Raw genomic sequence first — 18081 nt, 5'->3', positions numbered from 1 at the left:
ATAAATAAATCATTCACATGTTATTACTAACATCCCTCATTGTTCATGTTTCCACATTCATTATATATATCTATATATAATTCACTCTATAATTATTTTAAAGTTTAAAATATATTATTGACACACTGTTAAATACAATTTAAAGTTGGATGTGATTATAAAATACATTGTACACTGTAAAGTCTGACCTTCGTCAGTTTTTAAAACGTAGTTCTTAAAGTATATGTTTAAATAAAGAAGTAAGGGTTTGGGTTAGGGTGTAAAAGAAAGGTGTTACATGAAAGTAATTAGTAGATATATGTTAAAAGGCCTGAGTCAAATTTACATTTTGGGTCATTAAACCACAACACGCGTTGGAGTTTGTCCCAAATTTGTTTCTCTTTGAAACTTTCTATTTACTTTCTATCAAGTCCAACATGGTGGTAGTGTTTTAATCCTTATGTCACAGCCAAATTATTAAGAATGCCAGTAACTTGAAATACGTTTCAAGGCGTATTTGTTGTGTATAGTTGTGTACTGTATGTCCTGTAAGGTGCGCTCAATAATAATGATTTTAAAAAACTCAAAGACATATTTATAGCAAGAAAGAGATTAAAGTCAGTGTGTAACTATTAAATCAACCCTGCATTTTATAATATGGCCAATGATGAAAACCAGACTGCATATCTTTCCTAAGTGTTCAAGCATAGGTCATTATTCCACAAAATCTCATCCTGAAGCCATCTGTTTAGCCTGAGTCTCATACTGTCTTAAAATGTGCGAACAATATTGATTAGACTGGTCTGTGAAAATGCAACGGTCAACTAGTCTTACGCAGCCTTTAAAAGGTTGTAAAAAGGCAATGGCAGCAGCTTGATGACAGATTCAAAAATCTACAGGCAAAAAAAGCTGTAGTAGTTCCAGCCATCAGTTTCTTTTTGATAAATGTTAGCTCTTCTCTACCTTTGTGCAGTCATCTTGGTTTCAAGCAATGAAAGCTCCTTCCAAGAAGATTAAAAAAAAAAATCCTTCCCAAATCAACCAGAAGAGGATGAGGACGGTGACGAGGATGATGATGATGAAGATGAAGGGGGAGGCCTATGGGTCTCCCCTTCACCAAATTCTGTGAACCTTGATGATGTCATTTCCTTGTCTTTCTCCTTTCTGCTTCCTGTGCAGACTGATCTCTGGGCTGGTTTAAACTGCCAAGTCACCTTAGACGTTGATGACTCAACTGTCCCCTGCCTCATTTGCGTAGTAACAGCCCTAGTTGCCCTGGGAATGGCTTGTGCCCCTGCCATTGTGGTAACCCCGGTAACCGTCTGTTCTTCCTCATTGTTGTTTCTGTCCTCTCCTGTGAAATGCTCCCTCGGCACATCAGGTTCTGGGGTGTCTCCTAACATGTCCCAGTCTGGTTCAGTCGGCAGCCGTTTGGGTCGTGCTATGCCACCAGATTTGTTAGAGGCAGCAGAGATTCTTGAGGAGCGACTAGGATCAGAGTCCGACAAGTCTGAGTCCCAGTCACTATCTCCTGCCACCGATCCACAACCCAGCACTGATACATCAGCTGCGCCAGATCCTGAACTCTCTGAGTCTGACTCCCTGGAAAATTCCAACAGAAAGAAACTGAGTTAGATATTGAGCTATGGAAATGTTGAAGTTTAAACAGCACCAACAAGTTTGTTGATTTGAGAATAATCTCATTTGGTCTCTGGAGTACTGTAAAGACGACCCATCCATCAATCCATTTACTGCCCAACTTAGCCAGAGGCTCAACCTACTTAGGCATGCTTTAACTGAACATGTATGGATGCATGTACTCGGAGTAGGCTTTTAAATGGAGCTGATTTTGCCTCGTGTATTTATATGGGTTAGAAATGGGCATACCTTTTACCTACCAAACATGGTAACTGTGTTGGTCTAGAGTAAGTGTTCCTACCACCCATATTGGCCCATTATGGAGGCTCTCAAGGGTTCTTTTATCAAATCATTTGAACCAAACCATGTGACACCACGAAGGCAATTGTGACCAAAATTGGAAAAGCTGAAGTTGGATATTCCTTTGGGCCCTGCCTGGGTGTACTCGCTCGGATCTTGGTCTCGATGCCTTTTCCTCTTAGTATGTCTTACAGCACTCCTTGGGTACTTAAGATAAGATGGCCCAGATGTTATAAGATTCCTTCATTGAGCTTTTCCAAGGGGCATTCTCCCAGCTTGATTCACCTTGAATTCCTTGACAAGGGAGGTCAATGAGGCCTTCTGATCATGTACCAACGTCAAACCATTGGTCATTATTTTCTTTCAGCAGTTGGTATTGTTTTTACCCTTGGTCATCTGCGTCCCTTCCCTGCTCACAGTAGCCTGGGCCTGTAATTCCTCCCTGATAGTCTCCATGTTCTCCCGTGTTCCTTTCCCTCAAATCCCTTCAGCTTTCTTATACCTGTATGCTGCATTAGGACCCCACCTGTCTAATCTCCAGGCACAACACAAAACTGTCACCTCCAATATGGATGATTTGGACATTGGCCAAATGCATTCTTTGCATCTCACCATGTGCTGACCCAGGCCTCAATGGAGTTACATCAGCAGTTATACAGTATGGATGCTGTACTGTATTGTCTTTATGAAAATGGAGGTTAGCTTTAAAAGTCCAATTTAGTGGTCATTCTATATTCCAACCATCCCCATTTATCGGAGGTCTCATATTCAGTTCAGTTCAGTTTATTGCCATTTGCAGCTTAAAAACCACAGCTTAAAAGAGGTCGACAGTACAATTCAACAAATACACAGGACAATAAGTTTAAATAACAAGCAATATAAATGTAAAAAAGAAGAGAATTAAAAACAGACAGTAATGCCACATAAAAAACATACCAGAATCACACAAGTTTGCTCAGGCTGCACAAATGAACAAACAAAGCAAATTACCAGAACGACAGGTGAGGTGGTGTCACCTCTATAGGCAAGTGAGACACCATAAAGAAGCAGAAAGGCTGCTCTGTTGGGTTGAAAGTAACCATTTATACAAATACAATTGAATTGAGTTGAACTTTATGTGGTTGGGAATTTGACTGATGAGCCTCCTGGATGTCTCTGTATATGGTTATTTCAGGCACATTTATCTGGGATCAGATCAGGTAGTATCTCTTCCCCCTTATGGGATGGCATTCCACAGGGAGAGCTGGAAATCATGGCTAGAAACAAAGATGTCTGGCCACAACAACTTTCCCAAGATACGTGGAAATGAAAACTGGTTTAATAGGTATATCAATAGGTGATTAGCCAGAATTGCTTGAAATGTTTTTGTTTTATTATTTCTCTGACCGCACACTGAAATTAATTAAATGCACAAAAGCCACAATGCCAAAAGAAAAACTTACATACCTTCCGCTGTACTGTGTGCTTCCTGCAGGGCCCAGTAGGAGGCATTGTGGAGCAGCAAGGTAGACAAAGCTGTCAGTGCAAAGAAAATCTCCTTCCTCTGGTTTTTGTGTGGTAAGGTGAGTTGGCTTGACATCCCCTTCTGTATTTGTCTGGTTCAAATTTGATTTCATGCTATCATAATGTTGCTGTACAATGTCTTGTTTTGAAACATGGGTGGGAACCTCTGTCACTTTGGGGAGTTCACCACAGCCAGGTCTTGCAGACACAGCAAGGTAAACAAAGCTGTCTGATTGGACAAAAGGATCTATGTCACCACAGTCCAGTCCTGAGGTTCTGATAGGCTTCTGATTAGGATCTAGCAGGCGTTTGATTTGTTGTTTTGAAGGAGATAAAGGGAGAGGTGTGTCACATCTCATGAGGGTTACTTTTTTTCTGGATGGTATTTCTTCACTTTGAGGGACATTAAAATTTGTGGAGACCTCACTGTGTGTATGGTTGAGTGGGGCCCTAATGATTGAAACAGTTCCTATCTTACCAACTCTCCTTCCGGTCTCTTCTTTGCCTTTCTCTTCTGCTCCCTCCATATTTTCATGTGCTGGTTCTTCTCTTTCAGCATTGCCTTCAGTGTCTTCTTGCAAGGAGGTATTGAGGAGTGATGGGTAGCACCACTGTAGCTCTGCACTCTCCTCCCTCCCCCACCCCTTTAGCCCTCCTTCATCACCATATTTCTCCAGTGATGTATTACTGCTGCCTAAGTCAGAGCCGCTGATTTGCTGGTCACTGTCAGAACCAGCCTCTTCCTGGCTCTGATTGGATAAGGACATGAAGATGCCACTGGAGTCGGACTCCAGTGTTAGGTTAGAGTCTGGAGAGCTATCCTCCTTAATGGAGCTAGAAAAGAAAGAAAAAGTGTTTAGATGACCGCTCCATCCTCCCTATGAGTCAGCTAAACTCCTGTGACTTCCATTGCTCTCTCTCCCTGTTTCATTGGTTACAAAGGATGTTTATATTTGTCTTAAAGGCAGGGTTGGAAATTTACGAAACTATCATGATGTTTAAAGTAGCCTTCCCTACGTGCTCTGTCTACACCCACTCTTCCCCTCTGCGCTCCCTCAAAAGCCACACCCCTCACAATACAGTACATGCACGAGGGCCGTGGCTCCAGAAGCAGACCTCAGTTTATTGCTTGCATTGTGTACGTCGTCTAATGTCTCACTCAGCAGTAAGGAAACACTAAACTTTTCATCATAACAATCCATCCATCCATCCATCCATCCATTTTCTGCCGCTTATCCGGGGCCGGGTCGCGGGGGCAGCAGTCTAAGCAGAGACGCCCAGACTTCCCTCACCCCAACAAATAACAAACCATTTGACGACTGTTTGAGTGTGGGGTAGTCCACGCTAAAGGTAGAGAAGACAGGGAGCCATGATGTTGGTTCATTAAATTGGTTCCTCGTGGCAGACACTGGTCGAACTTTTTACAGGCTTACAGCTGCTACTGATGACATGTATTATTCATTGCAGTCAGTACCATCAATTTCAACCAAAATCTTAATTGATCTGAAGAAAAGTACCAACCCTGCCTTTCACCTAGATCATTTCATCTTAACGATCTCGATCTGTTCATGTCTCTGGAGCAATTTGATTTTGTGGCTTTCTCCAACGGTTGCTTGAAAGCATTTTAACTATTAAACATCAATCAGTTGGGTGGACTGATCTATTTGCATTGTGCACTCAGAACCCTCTCTAAATGTAGTTTGATCAGATATTCATTTCTTGGCTTATTTAAACTTAATAAACCATCAGCGACCCAAAAAAGCATTTCCACATATAATGCAGAAAAGTTCAGAATCTGTGCCATCACAAACTATTTGATAAAACTACCTGGTAACAACAGTGGAATTCCCAGCAGATTTGGTTGACCAGTCAGCAGGATTTCTGTCTGCATCTGTAGCAGGTGAGGCCATCGTGTTCAACTCCAAACTGACCTGTGATCTGCTTCCAACCCCTTGAAAAACAGAGCAGATTGCAGACATATAAAAGAGAGAAACAGAAGATATGAGACATTTATCCACATCCTTGTCGAGCTGAGGTTTATTTAAAGAGATCAACATTTTCAATCATCTTAAAGATGTTGTGTATTGTCAACAGGAGAATAATTGTCAAAGACATGGGTTCTTAGTGGAAGCTTTTTTGTAATCAACGATTCTACAATCTAAAGCCTAGTTTATGCTTCTGCGTCGACCTCTATGCGGTCCGCATCATAGCTCTACGTGCACCTCTAAAAAATCCTGACTACGCAACGCTTCAATGTGAACTGAAACAACTGTGATTGGTCCGCTCAGAACGTCATTTCCGACAGTTGCTTTCTGGTCACAATGTGTAGAACTGAGGTATAAAAAATGTAAACGGCACGTACCATGTCTTAGAAAATCAATCAAATCAGACTCCATCAAAACTTATCTTCAAGTCCAAATAACATCTTAATAAATCTGTTACTCTGCTGGTGCTGCTGAAGCATTTCCGATTCCTCCACTATAAATAATGACCCCGGCTTTCCTGCTTGGTAAAGTTCATATCTCATCCACCTCCAATACCTGTCACACTGACCTACATGTATCCAGCAGTTGTATTATGATCCAGGCAGCTTAACATAGAAAAGCTAAAATGGCTTACTTTTTGAAAATAATGTATCCATCTGAAAAGATAATATCATGATATAAATATGATGAACAGCCTTACAATCTAAACAAAAACACCGTACACCTCATTCCACTGCTAGCAAAGCATTGCACATTTTGTGAAATAGGAATTCCACATGAATACAAGGCTGAAAATGAATCTACAACATATGTCATAAATTTTGAAGTTTAGTTTAATTTAACTTTTATTTGCTTCTTTAAAAGTTGTTAGGATTTTCAGTCACACACATTTTCTGTAGTTTGAGATAAACTGTGAAAATATGTTGATGGTGGGGGCTTGAAAGTATTTATATATTATAATACCTCCCACCAACCGTCCAGTTGAAGAAGTTCGGGAACCAATGCTCTAGGACAACATGTCCAAGTTGTCTAAGGATTGGGATAGTATTTTGCTAAGGATGCAACCGTCATAGATCAAGCAGAAGTTTCCTTGACAAACATTTTTTGAGATCTTTCATTTCATCAATCATTTAAGTGTTGCACATGAATGAAAAATGGAAATAACAAAATATATGTATATCAACTCAAGTTATTTCTACCTGGAAATGCAGCGGCTTTCTCTCTCTGTGGCCCAGGATGTGTTTGGTACATGTCAGCTCGTTCCCTCTGTGGCTCCAGAAGTGTTTGGTATACATCCTGTGTGTCCCGCTGGGGCTGCGACAGGTCTAGGTGCTCCAAGTCAGAGTCCAGCTCCCTAGCTCTCCTTTCTATCTCCGTCAGGCTTAGCTCTGAGGCTGCTGAGGAGGGGGGGTGGGAGCCCCCAAAGCCAACTGGGGGCCGGAGAAGAGGCCAACGCTGCAGGGATCCTGAGAAAGAGTCTGTATCTCCTTCTCCTGCTGCCGCTTCCCCTTTTTCCCATCCATCATCCCACAATGTGGTGACCATCTCAAGGACATCATCCCAGCCCTCCATCCCTTCCTCTCTTTCCCCTCCTTCCAGTTCACCATATTCTTTTTTTAACTGAGTCACTTCCAAGTCTTGACTGTGCTTGTCCTGTACTCCACCCTTGATCTTCATTTCATTATCCTCTACCTTTTCACGCTTTATTTCTACTACCTTTTTCACATCTTCTTTTTTGTTTTCTTTTCCTTCACCTCTTCTTTCTGACTTTGGTTGTTTCGTGTCCTTCCCCAACCCTTCAATGACAGCAATCCTTTCTTTCTCCCTACCCCCCTTCTCCTCCTTTGAGCCTCTGTCTTCTTTTCTTTCCTTTTCCCTGATCTCTTCCTTACTCTTTCTCTCCTCCCTCTCAGTCTTCTCTTTACTCTGCTCTCCTTTTTTCTCCTTGCTCCTGGATCTCTTTGTGTCTTCCAGCTCTCTGCAGATCCGCCAGTGCTCCAAGTTCTGCTCTTTCAGCGAAGCTCTGCCCACCAAATTGGCTCCTAGTCCCAGATCTGCATGGGAAGGCTCTTTTAATGAGCATCGACCCACCATACTTGTTGAATTTATTAAGTTTGATAGTGGGTTTTCGGAGAAGTGTCCAGTACGGGAGTGAAGGAGACCATGTGGGCGCCTCTTCTCCAACGCTGAGAGGACTGAAGGGAGTGGGGGAAGAATAGGGAGGTTGTGTAATGCCCCTCCCTGCCGAACAGTCCTCTTCCTGACCATAATGCGGCGTGGCCATGTGGACTCGATGCCTTCAGGAGGGCCTACTGACTCAAGATCTCCAAGCCCCCTGCTTAGCCGTGGACTAACAACACCTGGTCGTAGCCCTGTTGCAGTGCCAGGTCGAGTCCTGGAGCTGGACTTGGATGACTTAGACTTCTGGGATCTGGAACTCTTCCCTACATGGCTTGATTCAGTGTTTTCAGATTCCAAAGAATTTATCTCGTCCTGATCAGTAGGGGCAGAATCAGTTTTATCACCAGCAATATCTTTTATTTGTGCTTTATCTGTTTTCTGCTTGCTGTTCTGGCTTTCACTGACAACTCCAATCTCACCTTTATTCCCTGCGTCAGTACTAACTCTATTTTCTTTCACTGCCTCAGGCTGAGATGGGGGAGTAATCTTAACATCCATCTCAACTTTAGCCTCTATTTTAGAATCTGGTGCTGAAACAACCTCTTTATTAACTTTAGCTACACCTACAGCTTCACTTCCAGTCCTGATCTCAACTTGTTTTGAACTAGCTTTTTCCTCAACCTTAACTGTCTCCACTTCTGGCTTCACTCCAGGACCTGGTCCAGTTCCCATGTCAACTTTATCTCTGGGCACAATCTTGTCGTCATTGTCTTTCACGATTGGAGGTATAACCTCCGAAATATATTCTGGTTTAGTAGCAATCCTTCCATTATTTTCTCCACCCCTTGTCCCTCCCCTGTGAGACTCCCTGTTTACAGCCGGAGCTGTCTTTTCCATCTCCATCCCAGACTGTACCTTGCCCTCTAACTCACGTCCCCCTGGTCTCGTTTTTACCTGGGAGCCCATTCTTGTTTCAGAAGCATGTTTATTGCTCACCCTAGATCCATTGTCATATTTGTTCCAACTTTCACCTCTGTGGTGTTCTTGTACTGAAGCCCTTACATCAGCCTCTGACATGTTTCCAGATCCAACTTCACCTACTAACCTGGTTCCACATCCAGATTTGCTCTCCACTAAAACCAAACCGACATTTCCATTGTCATATTTAGATACCATACCCCCACATACACTGTCGTGACCAACCTTCGACCCGGCTCTATTCCTACCCACAGCACAGGTGCCCATTCTGGGTGCATTGGGGGAGGGGGAGGGTGAAGGTGAGGGCTGGGGTAGCAACAGGGGTGTTGTGTCTAAACCGTGGTCAGGTTCTAAGAACACTGAGTCTCTTTCGGAGCGAAGAGGAACTGGTCGGCCGTATCCAAAGGTCCCAAATGTGGATGTTTCCCTCCTCTCTCTTTCCCTCGCCCTCTCCCTCTCCAGCCTCCCTCTCTCCCTTTCTCTTTCCCACTCTCTCTGGGCCCACCCCCGCTCCATCTCTCTTTCTCTCTCCCTCTCCCACTCTCTTTCTCGCTCACTCATCGCTCGCCCCCATCCTCCTCCTCGTTCCCTCAGGTCCTGCTCGAGGTCATGAGCTGACAGTTGGACTAGTGGGGATCGGTAAGGGGATCTTCTGAGTTCTTGGGGAGGTGACAGCCTGAGGCTTTGGGTTTGGGAGTAATGCCTTGGCTGAACAACCTGGGGTGGGGAGCAGCGCAAACTCTGAGTCTGACTGGGGCGAGGTTTGGCAGGGGAGAAAAAGACTGGTGTATGGTAGCCTGAGGAAAGAGGTGAGCCAGAAAAGGGAGAAATAAGAGGGGAGGTAAGAGAGGAGGATTGACCCCCAGTGGGAGGGTAGTGCCCTGGATTCAGATATCCACCTCCTCTGTCCATCATTTCAGATGTAGTCAGCTCCATACACTCCAGGTGTTTTGGAGGTGTTAACACTTTCCAGGATTGTCGGCCATCTCTGCTATTTGTGCTGTCTCCATGGTGATGGTGGTGGTGATGGTGGTGTTTCTTGGATGAGGAGGAGGACACTCCCGGCACTGAGAATGAGGATACAGAGGGAGAAACTGAGCGGTTGTAATGTCCTGGAGAATGGCAGCCACCACCATCAGTGTCCTGTCCTGCAAGCTTTAATGAATCATAGATTACTCTTTCATCCAGTCGCCGCACAAATGAGGGGTTTGGAGTTAAAGAGCGAGGCTGGGAATCAAACATGTCATTTTGAGGCCTGCCAACCCTCAAGGAGCCGCTTGCAGAGTAGCTAAAATTCCCCTCACAGTCTCTCCTTATGGAGCCTCCAGGGTGATGGTGATGGCTGTCGATTTGTTGATTGATGCACATCGTATCATAGATGGACCTTTGGGGTATGTAGCCATCTCCGTATCCCCCATCTACTCCCCCAGGTCGACCTCCCACTCCCCCATCCCTAGCTCCATGCTTCTCCAGGCAGCAGGAGCTCTTCCTGAAACACCCGGGACGGCTAAGAGGCTTGCCCATGATTGGTCGGATGGCTGATGGGAGGGGTTGGTGGGAGGCACGGTTGCAGTTTGAAGAGTGAATCGTGAAGTCGTTAAATGCCCTAATTCTGAAAAATGTTGTTCACATAATACATTTTGGTATATGTGCAAGGTGCATGAAAGCAGACATCTGGAGGGCCATGGCAAAGAAAACAAATAGAGGAATATCAAATTCTTGGTTCTTCTTTTAAACTTCAATCAATAAATGCTGCAAAACCATCAGCCTATCAAAAGCTCCAAGGCACTAAACAAAAGCCAGGACTATAATGTCCAAATAAAAATTGGAAATGGATTCCTTCTTCCAAAAATATTCCAAAAAGATTTAGCAGAAAAACAGGAAAACGAGTCCAGTTTTTATGTCCACAGGGTTTCCGTTCTTAGCTCATCTTCTCTCCCACTCAGCATGACTGCATTCATATTTATTCTGCTTGTTTATTGTTCTGGCTGTCTTTTCATAGCCAATTAAGTCTTTATCCAGTGGAGCATTAGTCAGTCAGGCACAGAGCGACAGAAAGACCGAGCACAGTGGATGAAGGATTGAATCCAATGAAAGCTTCTCCTCTCATTCTGGCAATTGTAATTGGTTGATTACAGTCGTAGGCCTGTGGAAAAGCAAAAGACAACAAGATTTGAATCAATCACAGCTTGAAAATTATCTTCAAAATTATATAACTGAGTGGCTATTTGTACATTCAGTCGAAATAAATAATAATCTGTGATATTTTTGCATGTCCAATTTAATGGGGAAATGCAGTATAGTAAACACAACACTCTTGCTTAGAATTAATTAATTTGCAAATCTGTTGCACTCTGCCTTCTGTTGCTCTCAAATTGACTTTTTATCGAACAAAAAATAACCTTGCTGTGTTCTTTAGAGTTATGTTGAAATAAAAAGCTGTTTTAAATATGAAGAGCATGGAGGTTATAACGAAGGTAAAACAAAGCTGCATTTGGTGATAGTAGGATCAAGTTGTATGGAACTTGACCAATATCGTGGCGTAAAAGTCAGGATATCTCGGCCTCTGCTGCCTGGATTTTGATTGGTCATTCCTTTTGTCTTTGTTAAAAGAAGTGCAAAGCTAAACTGACGGAGTGCATGGTACATTTCAATCTAGCAGCGCCTGCAGAGCACTTTACAATCAACTAAGAAGAAAAGCATCTCATAGCTGTCTAAAAAGTATCAAACCATTTCCTTAGTTTATTGATTTGAACATCAGAATCACTTATGCAGTCATCAAGGCACCAACCAATGAACCTTGATCCATCACTGTTATCAATGATGCTGGGAAGAGCAGCCTTGAGCCAAGATTAGGGGAGGATGGAGAATTACCTACTTTTACATTTGCACTCCTAACCATTTCCAGAGAAATTCAGGAAGAAATTCTGAAATCCTCAACAGGTTGTTTACACATGTCACAGCTGATAACATCCTGCTGCCTTCTTACACTTCACTCTGAAGTACTTTTAGAAACAATACTAGGGGACTGGTATGGGAAACTCTGGACTAAACCTGCATTATTTCTTACTGCCAATAGGGGTCAACTCCACTAGTTTAAAAAAAAACAAGACAGAGAACAACATAACCGTCTTAAGTACTCCTAAGTCGATTACAACCTTCATAAATGTTTTTATCATGTCTCAATTTTCATAATATGTTTTGTTCAATGCATCGTTGCTGTGCTGCTGAACCAAAAACAAGTTTCAGATTACATAACCCACATACCAAGCAATAGTACAGTTCTGTTGGGCAGTGGGCCCAACAGAGAACAAACCTCCACAGAGGCAAACAAGGTGGCAAACAAACACACCTGGAATGACCCACACAAACACAACAATGGACACCATGCTCCTCACACCTTCACACCGCCTGTAGCTCCTGCTAAACTTAAGCAACATACTGGAACCTTCAATGGTTAGAGCAAACTAACATCAACAGTCTTTGTAACTTTAAATCACGACCCTGAAACTTTTAAAACAGACAAAACTGACGAAATCCTTGCGATAGCTTGAAGAAGTGTTCTCACTGATGTTTGACATCAAGGTTGATACTGAAAACCTCGTAGATGAATCTTGTGGGAGTTTAAGAAAATACAGTTCTGACAACCAAAAGGGAATCAAGCAACAGGGGTGAAAATAATTGGATTTTGTGTCACTAAGAACTTAACGTTTTCCAGCAAATGATGCACTAAACACAAATACTGAATGCCCTGACCCTTATTGATTAAAATATTGGGACAATTTTGAAAGCGTTACATATTATGGTGAATCAAAATTTTACATTTTTCACTGCCTTGTTAGGAAATTACTTCTACAGCAAGGAAAACTAATGATAAAAGCCTTTTTGTAAACCTGTCCTCACTGGCTTATCGCCAAGCCAAATACTGCAGCCTGTGTTGGTCAATTTTGTGAAACTCTCATCTGAGAACATCCCGACAGCTCTGACAATCAAAGGGAGAATTACCAAGACAACAAAAGTTGAAACAATCAAACAACTCTGTGTGGGTTTTCGAAGTTGGAGAGATGTTAATGCGACAGCCTGCACCAAGCATCCTTAAAGCTCCATGCAAATTTGCTGCCAAAAATAAAGTCAAGATGACGTCAGTTTTCCATCAAAGCTGTTCCCTCTGTCAATATGAGAAATGACAAGCTGAATCTTTCAACTTCATCGCACAGAATGCCATTTTGAAAATTCGGTCCGATGTTGACGTTGTTGCTGCTACTGAATAGCTAGCTTGGAAATTCCAACTTTGTGGGAGGTAACAACAGTATGATGATGAGCTCTGGAGGTTAGCTTACATAAAGTCACGATTAATGAAGAAAAGGACATTTAAGACCAATTATGAACACTGAAGAGAAAATGAGAGATCTCGTAACCTCAGGATGACACTTGAATCGATTCAGAGGGTAGAAAAAGTTACAAGACAAATCAATTATCGAGTCCAAAAAAAACTCCATTTAGACTTATTTCAACCTCAACAGACTAGAACAGATTAACATGCAGCTTTTGAAAAACATCCTAACAAAGCTTTCACCATAGATATCTGTTTCATCTGTAACATTAAGGAGTCCAAATTGTCTCATTTGCATCTATTAGTGACGCCTTGCCCGCAAATTAGTGAAGCTCCATCAAAGGAGCCTATTGATAGTTGAAATCCATCCCAAGTCTCTCTATCTCTTCATCTTTTCAGCATGCCTTCATTCTTAAGCAACCTCTCTCCCCCTCTCTCTCTCTCTCTTTTTCATCACTGCTGCCGCCACCTGCTCTATTTTCTCTCAATCAATAGAAAAGCCAGAACCTTATCAACATGGTCACAGTCATTTAGAGGCATCAGTCAATCCCGTCCGTCGATCGTCAGTCCCATCCTGGTTACGTCTTGTCATTCAGCTTCAAATCAGCATTTGTTTTCTTACCGGCATCTCTCTCTCTCTCTCTTTATCTCTGCCGTTTTTCTCTTTTTCTCTCTCTCTCCCTCTCTCTCCCCCTCTTTCTCTCTCCCTCCGCTGTGAATCATGCCTTCTGTCAGAGGAAGGTTTTTTTGACAAGCGCTCTCCCTGCCAACCAACACACCAACGCAAACCCTCCTCCTCCTCCTCTTCGTCTCTCTCTCTCTCTCTCTCTCTCTCTCTCGCTCTCTCTCTCTCGCTCTCTCTCTCTCCCTTGTAGCTTTTCTTCATCTTAATTCAGCCTCCCTCTACCTCTCGCTCGCTCCCTCCCATTTACACTCCACACAGCTTCAGGGCTTTAAGAGCTTTGGAGCTGCATAGAGACCAACTTCTCCTCTCCAGTTGCTTCTCTTTTTCTCTCTTCCTCTAACTCATCTCTCACTATTGTTATCCCTCTATTTCCCTCTCTTCCCACCTTCACTCATTCCCTTCTAGATTTAGTTTGACCTGAGTTGGTTACTCTCGGGAAATCATCGGCGTCAGTCACTTTAGAAATGAGGTAACGAAGGTGAAGATGAATGAAGAAAGGACAGATCTATCTATCTATCTATCTATCTATCTATCTATCTATCTATCTATCTATCTATCTATCTATCTATCTATCTATCTATCTATCTATCTATCTATCTATCTATCTATCTATCTATCTATCTATCTATCTATCTATCTATCTATCTATCTATCTATCTATCTATCTATCTATCTATCTATCTATCTATCTATCTATCTATCTATCTATCTATCTATCTATCTATCTATCTATCTATCTATCTATCTATCTATCTATCTATCTATCTATCTATCTATCTATCTATCTATCTATCTTTTTAGTGTATCTATATATCTATCTTAGTGTAGCTATCTATCCCACATATCTACGTTTTTAGTCTCCCACACACTCTTTTCTTCTCTGGCTCTCTCTCCATCCCTCTTGTAGCCCTCTCACTTTGCCCTCTACCTCCCACTCTTCACCTCACCGTTAATGTAACATGCATCACTGTGGAGGCGGCAGGGAGAGTGAGAGAGAGAAAGCAACAATGGGTACTCATTCGTACTGTACAGTGCAATTTGAAAGCATCATCATTAGTAACATCATTTGACCATTAAGGGCTGTGTGGGAAAAAAACAACAGCTATTTCTGATCATTAAGAGACACAGTTTTAATGATATCAAATTGAGCTTTTCTCTTTTGATCCTTCCTGTGTTAGTGAAGTAACAGCTTCCTCTTTCCAAACAATCCTAGAAATGAATCCTCTGGTGAACAGACTGTCTTTCTTGTGAGGAATAAATGAAAGTGAAAGAGCAGGATAGCAAGCTCGAGCAGCCGCAGTCGCCATGTTTGGGCAAGAAAACGAGAGCCACCTACAGAAACACAAACTTCATCCAAATCAGAAAAGTAGATGTCACCATGCTGCCCACATGGTTTGATTGACAAACTGAGGGATTGACCTCTTGGAATCCAATGATACACTGAAATAAACAGGATAAGAGACTGCATGTCGCTGCAAAAGCTTAAGAATCCTTTGCATATATTTATTATGTAATGGATAATGTAAAGTAATCAGGTTGTTATAGCAGAATAAAAACCCAAACAAGGGGTGTTGATGGCGCAGTGGCAGTGCACGTGTCCCCATGCATCGAGGCCACAGTCCTCGCACGGGCGGCCTGGGCTCGCGTCCGGCCTCTGGCTCCCCCCCTGCATGTCCATCCCCATTCTCTCTCCCTGGTTTTCGACTCTATCCACTGTCGTCCTCTATAATAAAGGTTAAAAATGCCCAAAATAAATCTGAAAAAAAAAGAAGACCCAAACAAGACCCCAAAGTGATGGTGAAGCTTAATGGTCTTGTCTCACCCTAAAGGTGAGAGAGAACCTGATGAAGTTACAATTACCTGATTTCCTTAAATAGTCGAGTTTTCAATTTTATTTAATCACTGAAAATCCACAAAGGTTCAATGACAAATGGAAAGCACTCACCCACATTAAGCTTTTTGTGAAATTGAGAGGCAGCAATTATATATCTGGAAGAGAAAAAAACTGCCAGACACAGCTCATTTGCATTTAAAGCTACAGACACAGAAACAAGCTGCAACTAAATCAATCACGCCAACAGTATATTGCGAGTTCTATCTGTTGACATGTCATGTTATTTTCACACACAAACTATCATGTACTGTAGTGTGTTGTTATTGCCAGGTATTAGGCTACAAAACAAAGGTACTCGCAGAGGAGTCCATGTTGCCGACCAACTCGTTACTGGAGCACGGTTAACTCGGGTGGGACGTCATTCTCAGAACCGAGTGTTAGAGATAAATGAAATGCACCTTTAGATCCAAAAATAACATGAAATGGCCACATCAATGCACTACTTTAGTGGCGACAAACAATACTTTTTTTATATCCTATCACTCTTGGAAATAACAGAAATCTCTGCACGAGAAAACGACTGTTGAATATTCGACCAATTAAACAAATACAGCTCTTAACCAGGGTGCAATATATCCACTTGATTCTATGACAGTAAAGCTATTTGCCATTTTAGAGGTGCAATTGTTTCACTGAAGAACACCTGGTTTCAGTTTCAAGCTCTACCCTTCACCACAGTCTTGTTTAAATTGGGCCAGTCATTTCCAGCATGGCTTGTGTGATTGACAGAAAGAAAGCCTGACTCACACACTGCTGTATTATACTTGTTCATTATGAGAGCTAAAGCAGTGTTGACTCTGAGTCTGTGTCTTAGAGAGAAGAGAGGCAGGCGACAGAGAGGCACAGGGAGGATGATCTCTGTCAACATTAAAAAAAAAAGTCACTATAAAAAAAAACAGCTGACTGCACAGCCGCGTCTACATCCGACAGCTGAACATGTTTGACAGGATGGACAGCTGTGAGAGCATGGCAGAGATTTCTCTCTCTCACACAAGCAGTGTACATTTGACTTGTCTGCACCTAACTTTTGTATTTCCACTCAAATTGTGACTCAAATACAATAAAGAAAAAGAAAGTCATTGTGACAGTCACAGTTCTTGCTAAAGCCACCACTGTGTCATCCTGCACAGAGGTTCAGCTTGTCAACAGGCAAGGCAGGCAACTGCTTAGGGCCCTCGACCAGCAGGAGGCCCTCCAATCAGTGTTCATCACCATTGTGTCTGCCAGCCAATGCTTGCTTCTCGTCTTTCTTTCTTTCTTTCTTTTTTCTCTCTCACAAAGAAAATGAATTCCCCCCTTTTCCTTTGGCGACTTTCATTGACAAACTTAGCAGGGCAATGAGAATGAGCGCTGTCATATGTGGCCCTCATAGGGAGGTTCCCTACATTCATTGGAAAATTTCCACATTTTAGACCAGTGTTTTTAAGTTTGTGAGTCCTCAGCAGCCCCCCAACTGTTCTGGGGCCCCAAGAAGTTGCTGATTGATTTTTATCTGTGGCTCCAAAAACGGTCCGTCGTGGTGAAGAAGGAGCTAAGCCGAAAGGCGAAGCTCTCGATTTACCGGTCGATCTTCGTTCCTACCCTCACCTATGGTCATGAGCTTTGGGTCATGACCAAAAGAACGAGATCTCGGATACAAGCGGCCGAAATGGGCTTCCTCCGTAGGGTGGCTGGGTGCACCCTTAGAGATAGGGTGAGGAGCTCGGTCACCAGGGAGGAGCTCGGAGTAGAGCCGTTACTCCTTCACATCGAGAGGAGTCAGTTGAGCATCTGGTCCGGATGCCCCCTGGACGCCTCCCTAGGGCGGTGTTCCGGGCATGTCCCTCCGGGAGGAGGCCTCGGGGTAGACCCAGGACACGCTGGAGAGACTATGTCTCTCGGCTGGCTTGGGAACGCCTCGGGGTCCCACCGGAAGAGCTGGAGCAGGTGTCTGGGGTGAGGGAAGTCTGGGTGTCTCTGCTTAGACTGCTGCCCCCGCGACCCGGCCCCGGATAAGCGGCAGAAAATGGATGGATGGATGGATGGATGGATGGCTCCAATAACATCTAGATTCGCCACAGATCCTACAAAACTATCCCATCTTAGTGAAATCCAGCATTTCTATCAAGTTTGAATTGTTGTATCTCATCTTGCATTACCTACAGTATGTTGCCTGGAAGAAAGCGCAGCTTTGCTCTAGTGAAGATATTTTAAGACAGTGGACTATTTTGGATGAATTGCCTTTACATTTCACCTTGACAATGCTTGTCATTATCCCGAACCTTTCCATTGGTCTTTCAATATTGGTACATATCCTTTTTTTGTAGTCTAGGTTATGCTATATCAGTTTTGTCTAATCACAAAATCCTATTACTCTTTTCTGTGTGGATGGATGATAAAACCTTTCCTTTTAGTTACTCCATTAGCTGTTTGATTTTCCATCATGAAAAGATCTCTGTATTAACAGACAGCTGCTCCATTTATTCATTCCCCCTCATTTATTGTCGTCAATTTGGACTTTGAAAGACCATCAAATCCTGCAGCCTGCTGCTGGTAAACAAATGAATCACCTAAACCAAATGCTCGGGGTCTATTGCAGCTGAAACAGAGAAGAGTGGCTGTTTTCAGAGAGCACATAGAAGAAAAAGTACCGGTTAGAAACGCATTCAGAGGCAGCACAGTAGGC

The 18081-nt window shown here is 42.9% G+C and overlaps 1 protein-coding gene across 4 annotated transcripts in view; it reads right to left on the bottom strand.

Moving 5' to 3' along the window:
- Nucleotides 1–437: 437 nt before the first annotated feature.
- The window catches only part of LOC306840583 (uncharacterized protein), a 31432-nt gene continuing 13788 nt past the window's right edge, over nucleotides 438–18081 (bottom strand). The window contains exons 1-6 of one of the 4 annotated variants that reach the window (XM_079369967.1): nucleotides 13345–14058; nucleotides 6605–10650; nucleotides 5248–5371; nucleotides 3899–4254; nucleotides 3364–3385; nucleotides 438–1581 (exon numbers count right to left, since the gene is read on the bottom strand). In XM_079369967.1, coding sequence (XP_079226093.1) covers nucleotides 1017–1581; nucleotides 3364–3385; nucleotides 3899–4254; nucleotides 5248–5371; nucleotides 6605–10028 — 4491 coding nt within the window. In that variant the 5' untranslated portion in view covers nucleotides 10029–10650; nucleotides 13345–14058 and the 3' untranslated portion in view covers nucleotides 438–1016. Of the gene's footprint in view, nucleotides 1582–3363; nucleotides 4255–5247; nucleotides 5372–6604; nucleotides 10651–13344; nucleotides 14059–18081 lie in introns of those variants that run through there. The other 3 variants (XM_079369964.1, XM_079369966.1, XM_079369965.1) reach the window with 3 other exon arrangements.

The sequence above is a fragment of the Symphodus melops genome (genome assembly GCF_947650265.1).
Source record: "Symphodus melops genome assembly, chromosome: 19".
Taxonomy (NCBI): domain Eukaryota; kingdom Metazoa; phylum Chordata; class Actinopteri; order Labriformes; family Labridae; genus Symphodus; species Symphodus melops.
This window is presented reverse-complemented; position numbering and strand designations above follow the sequence as displayed.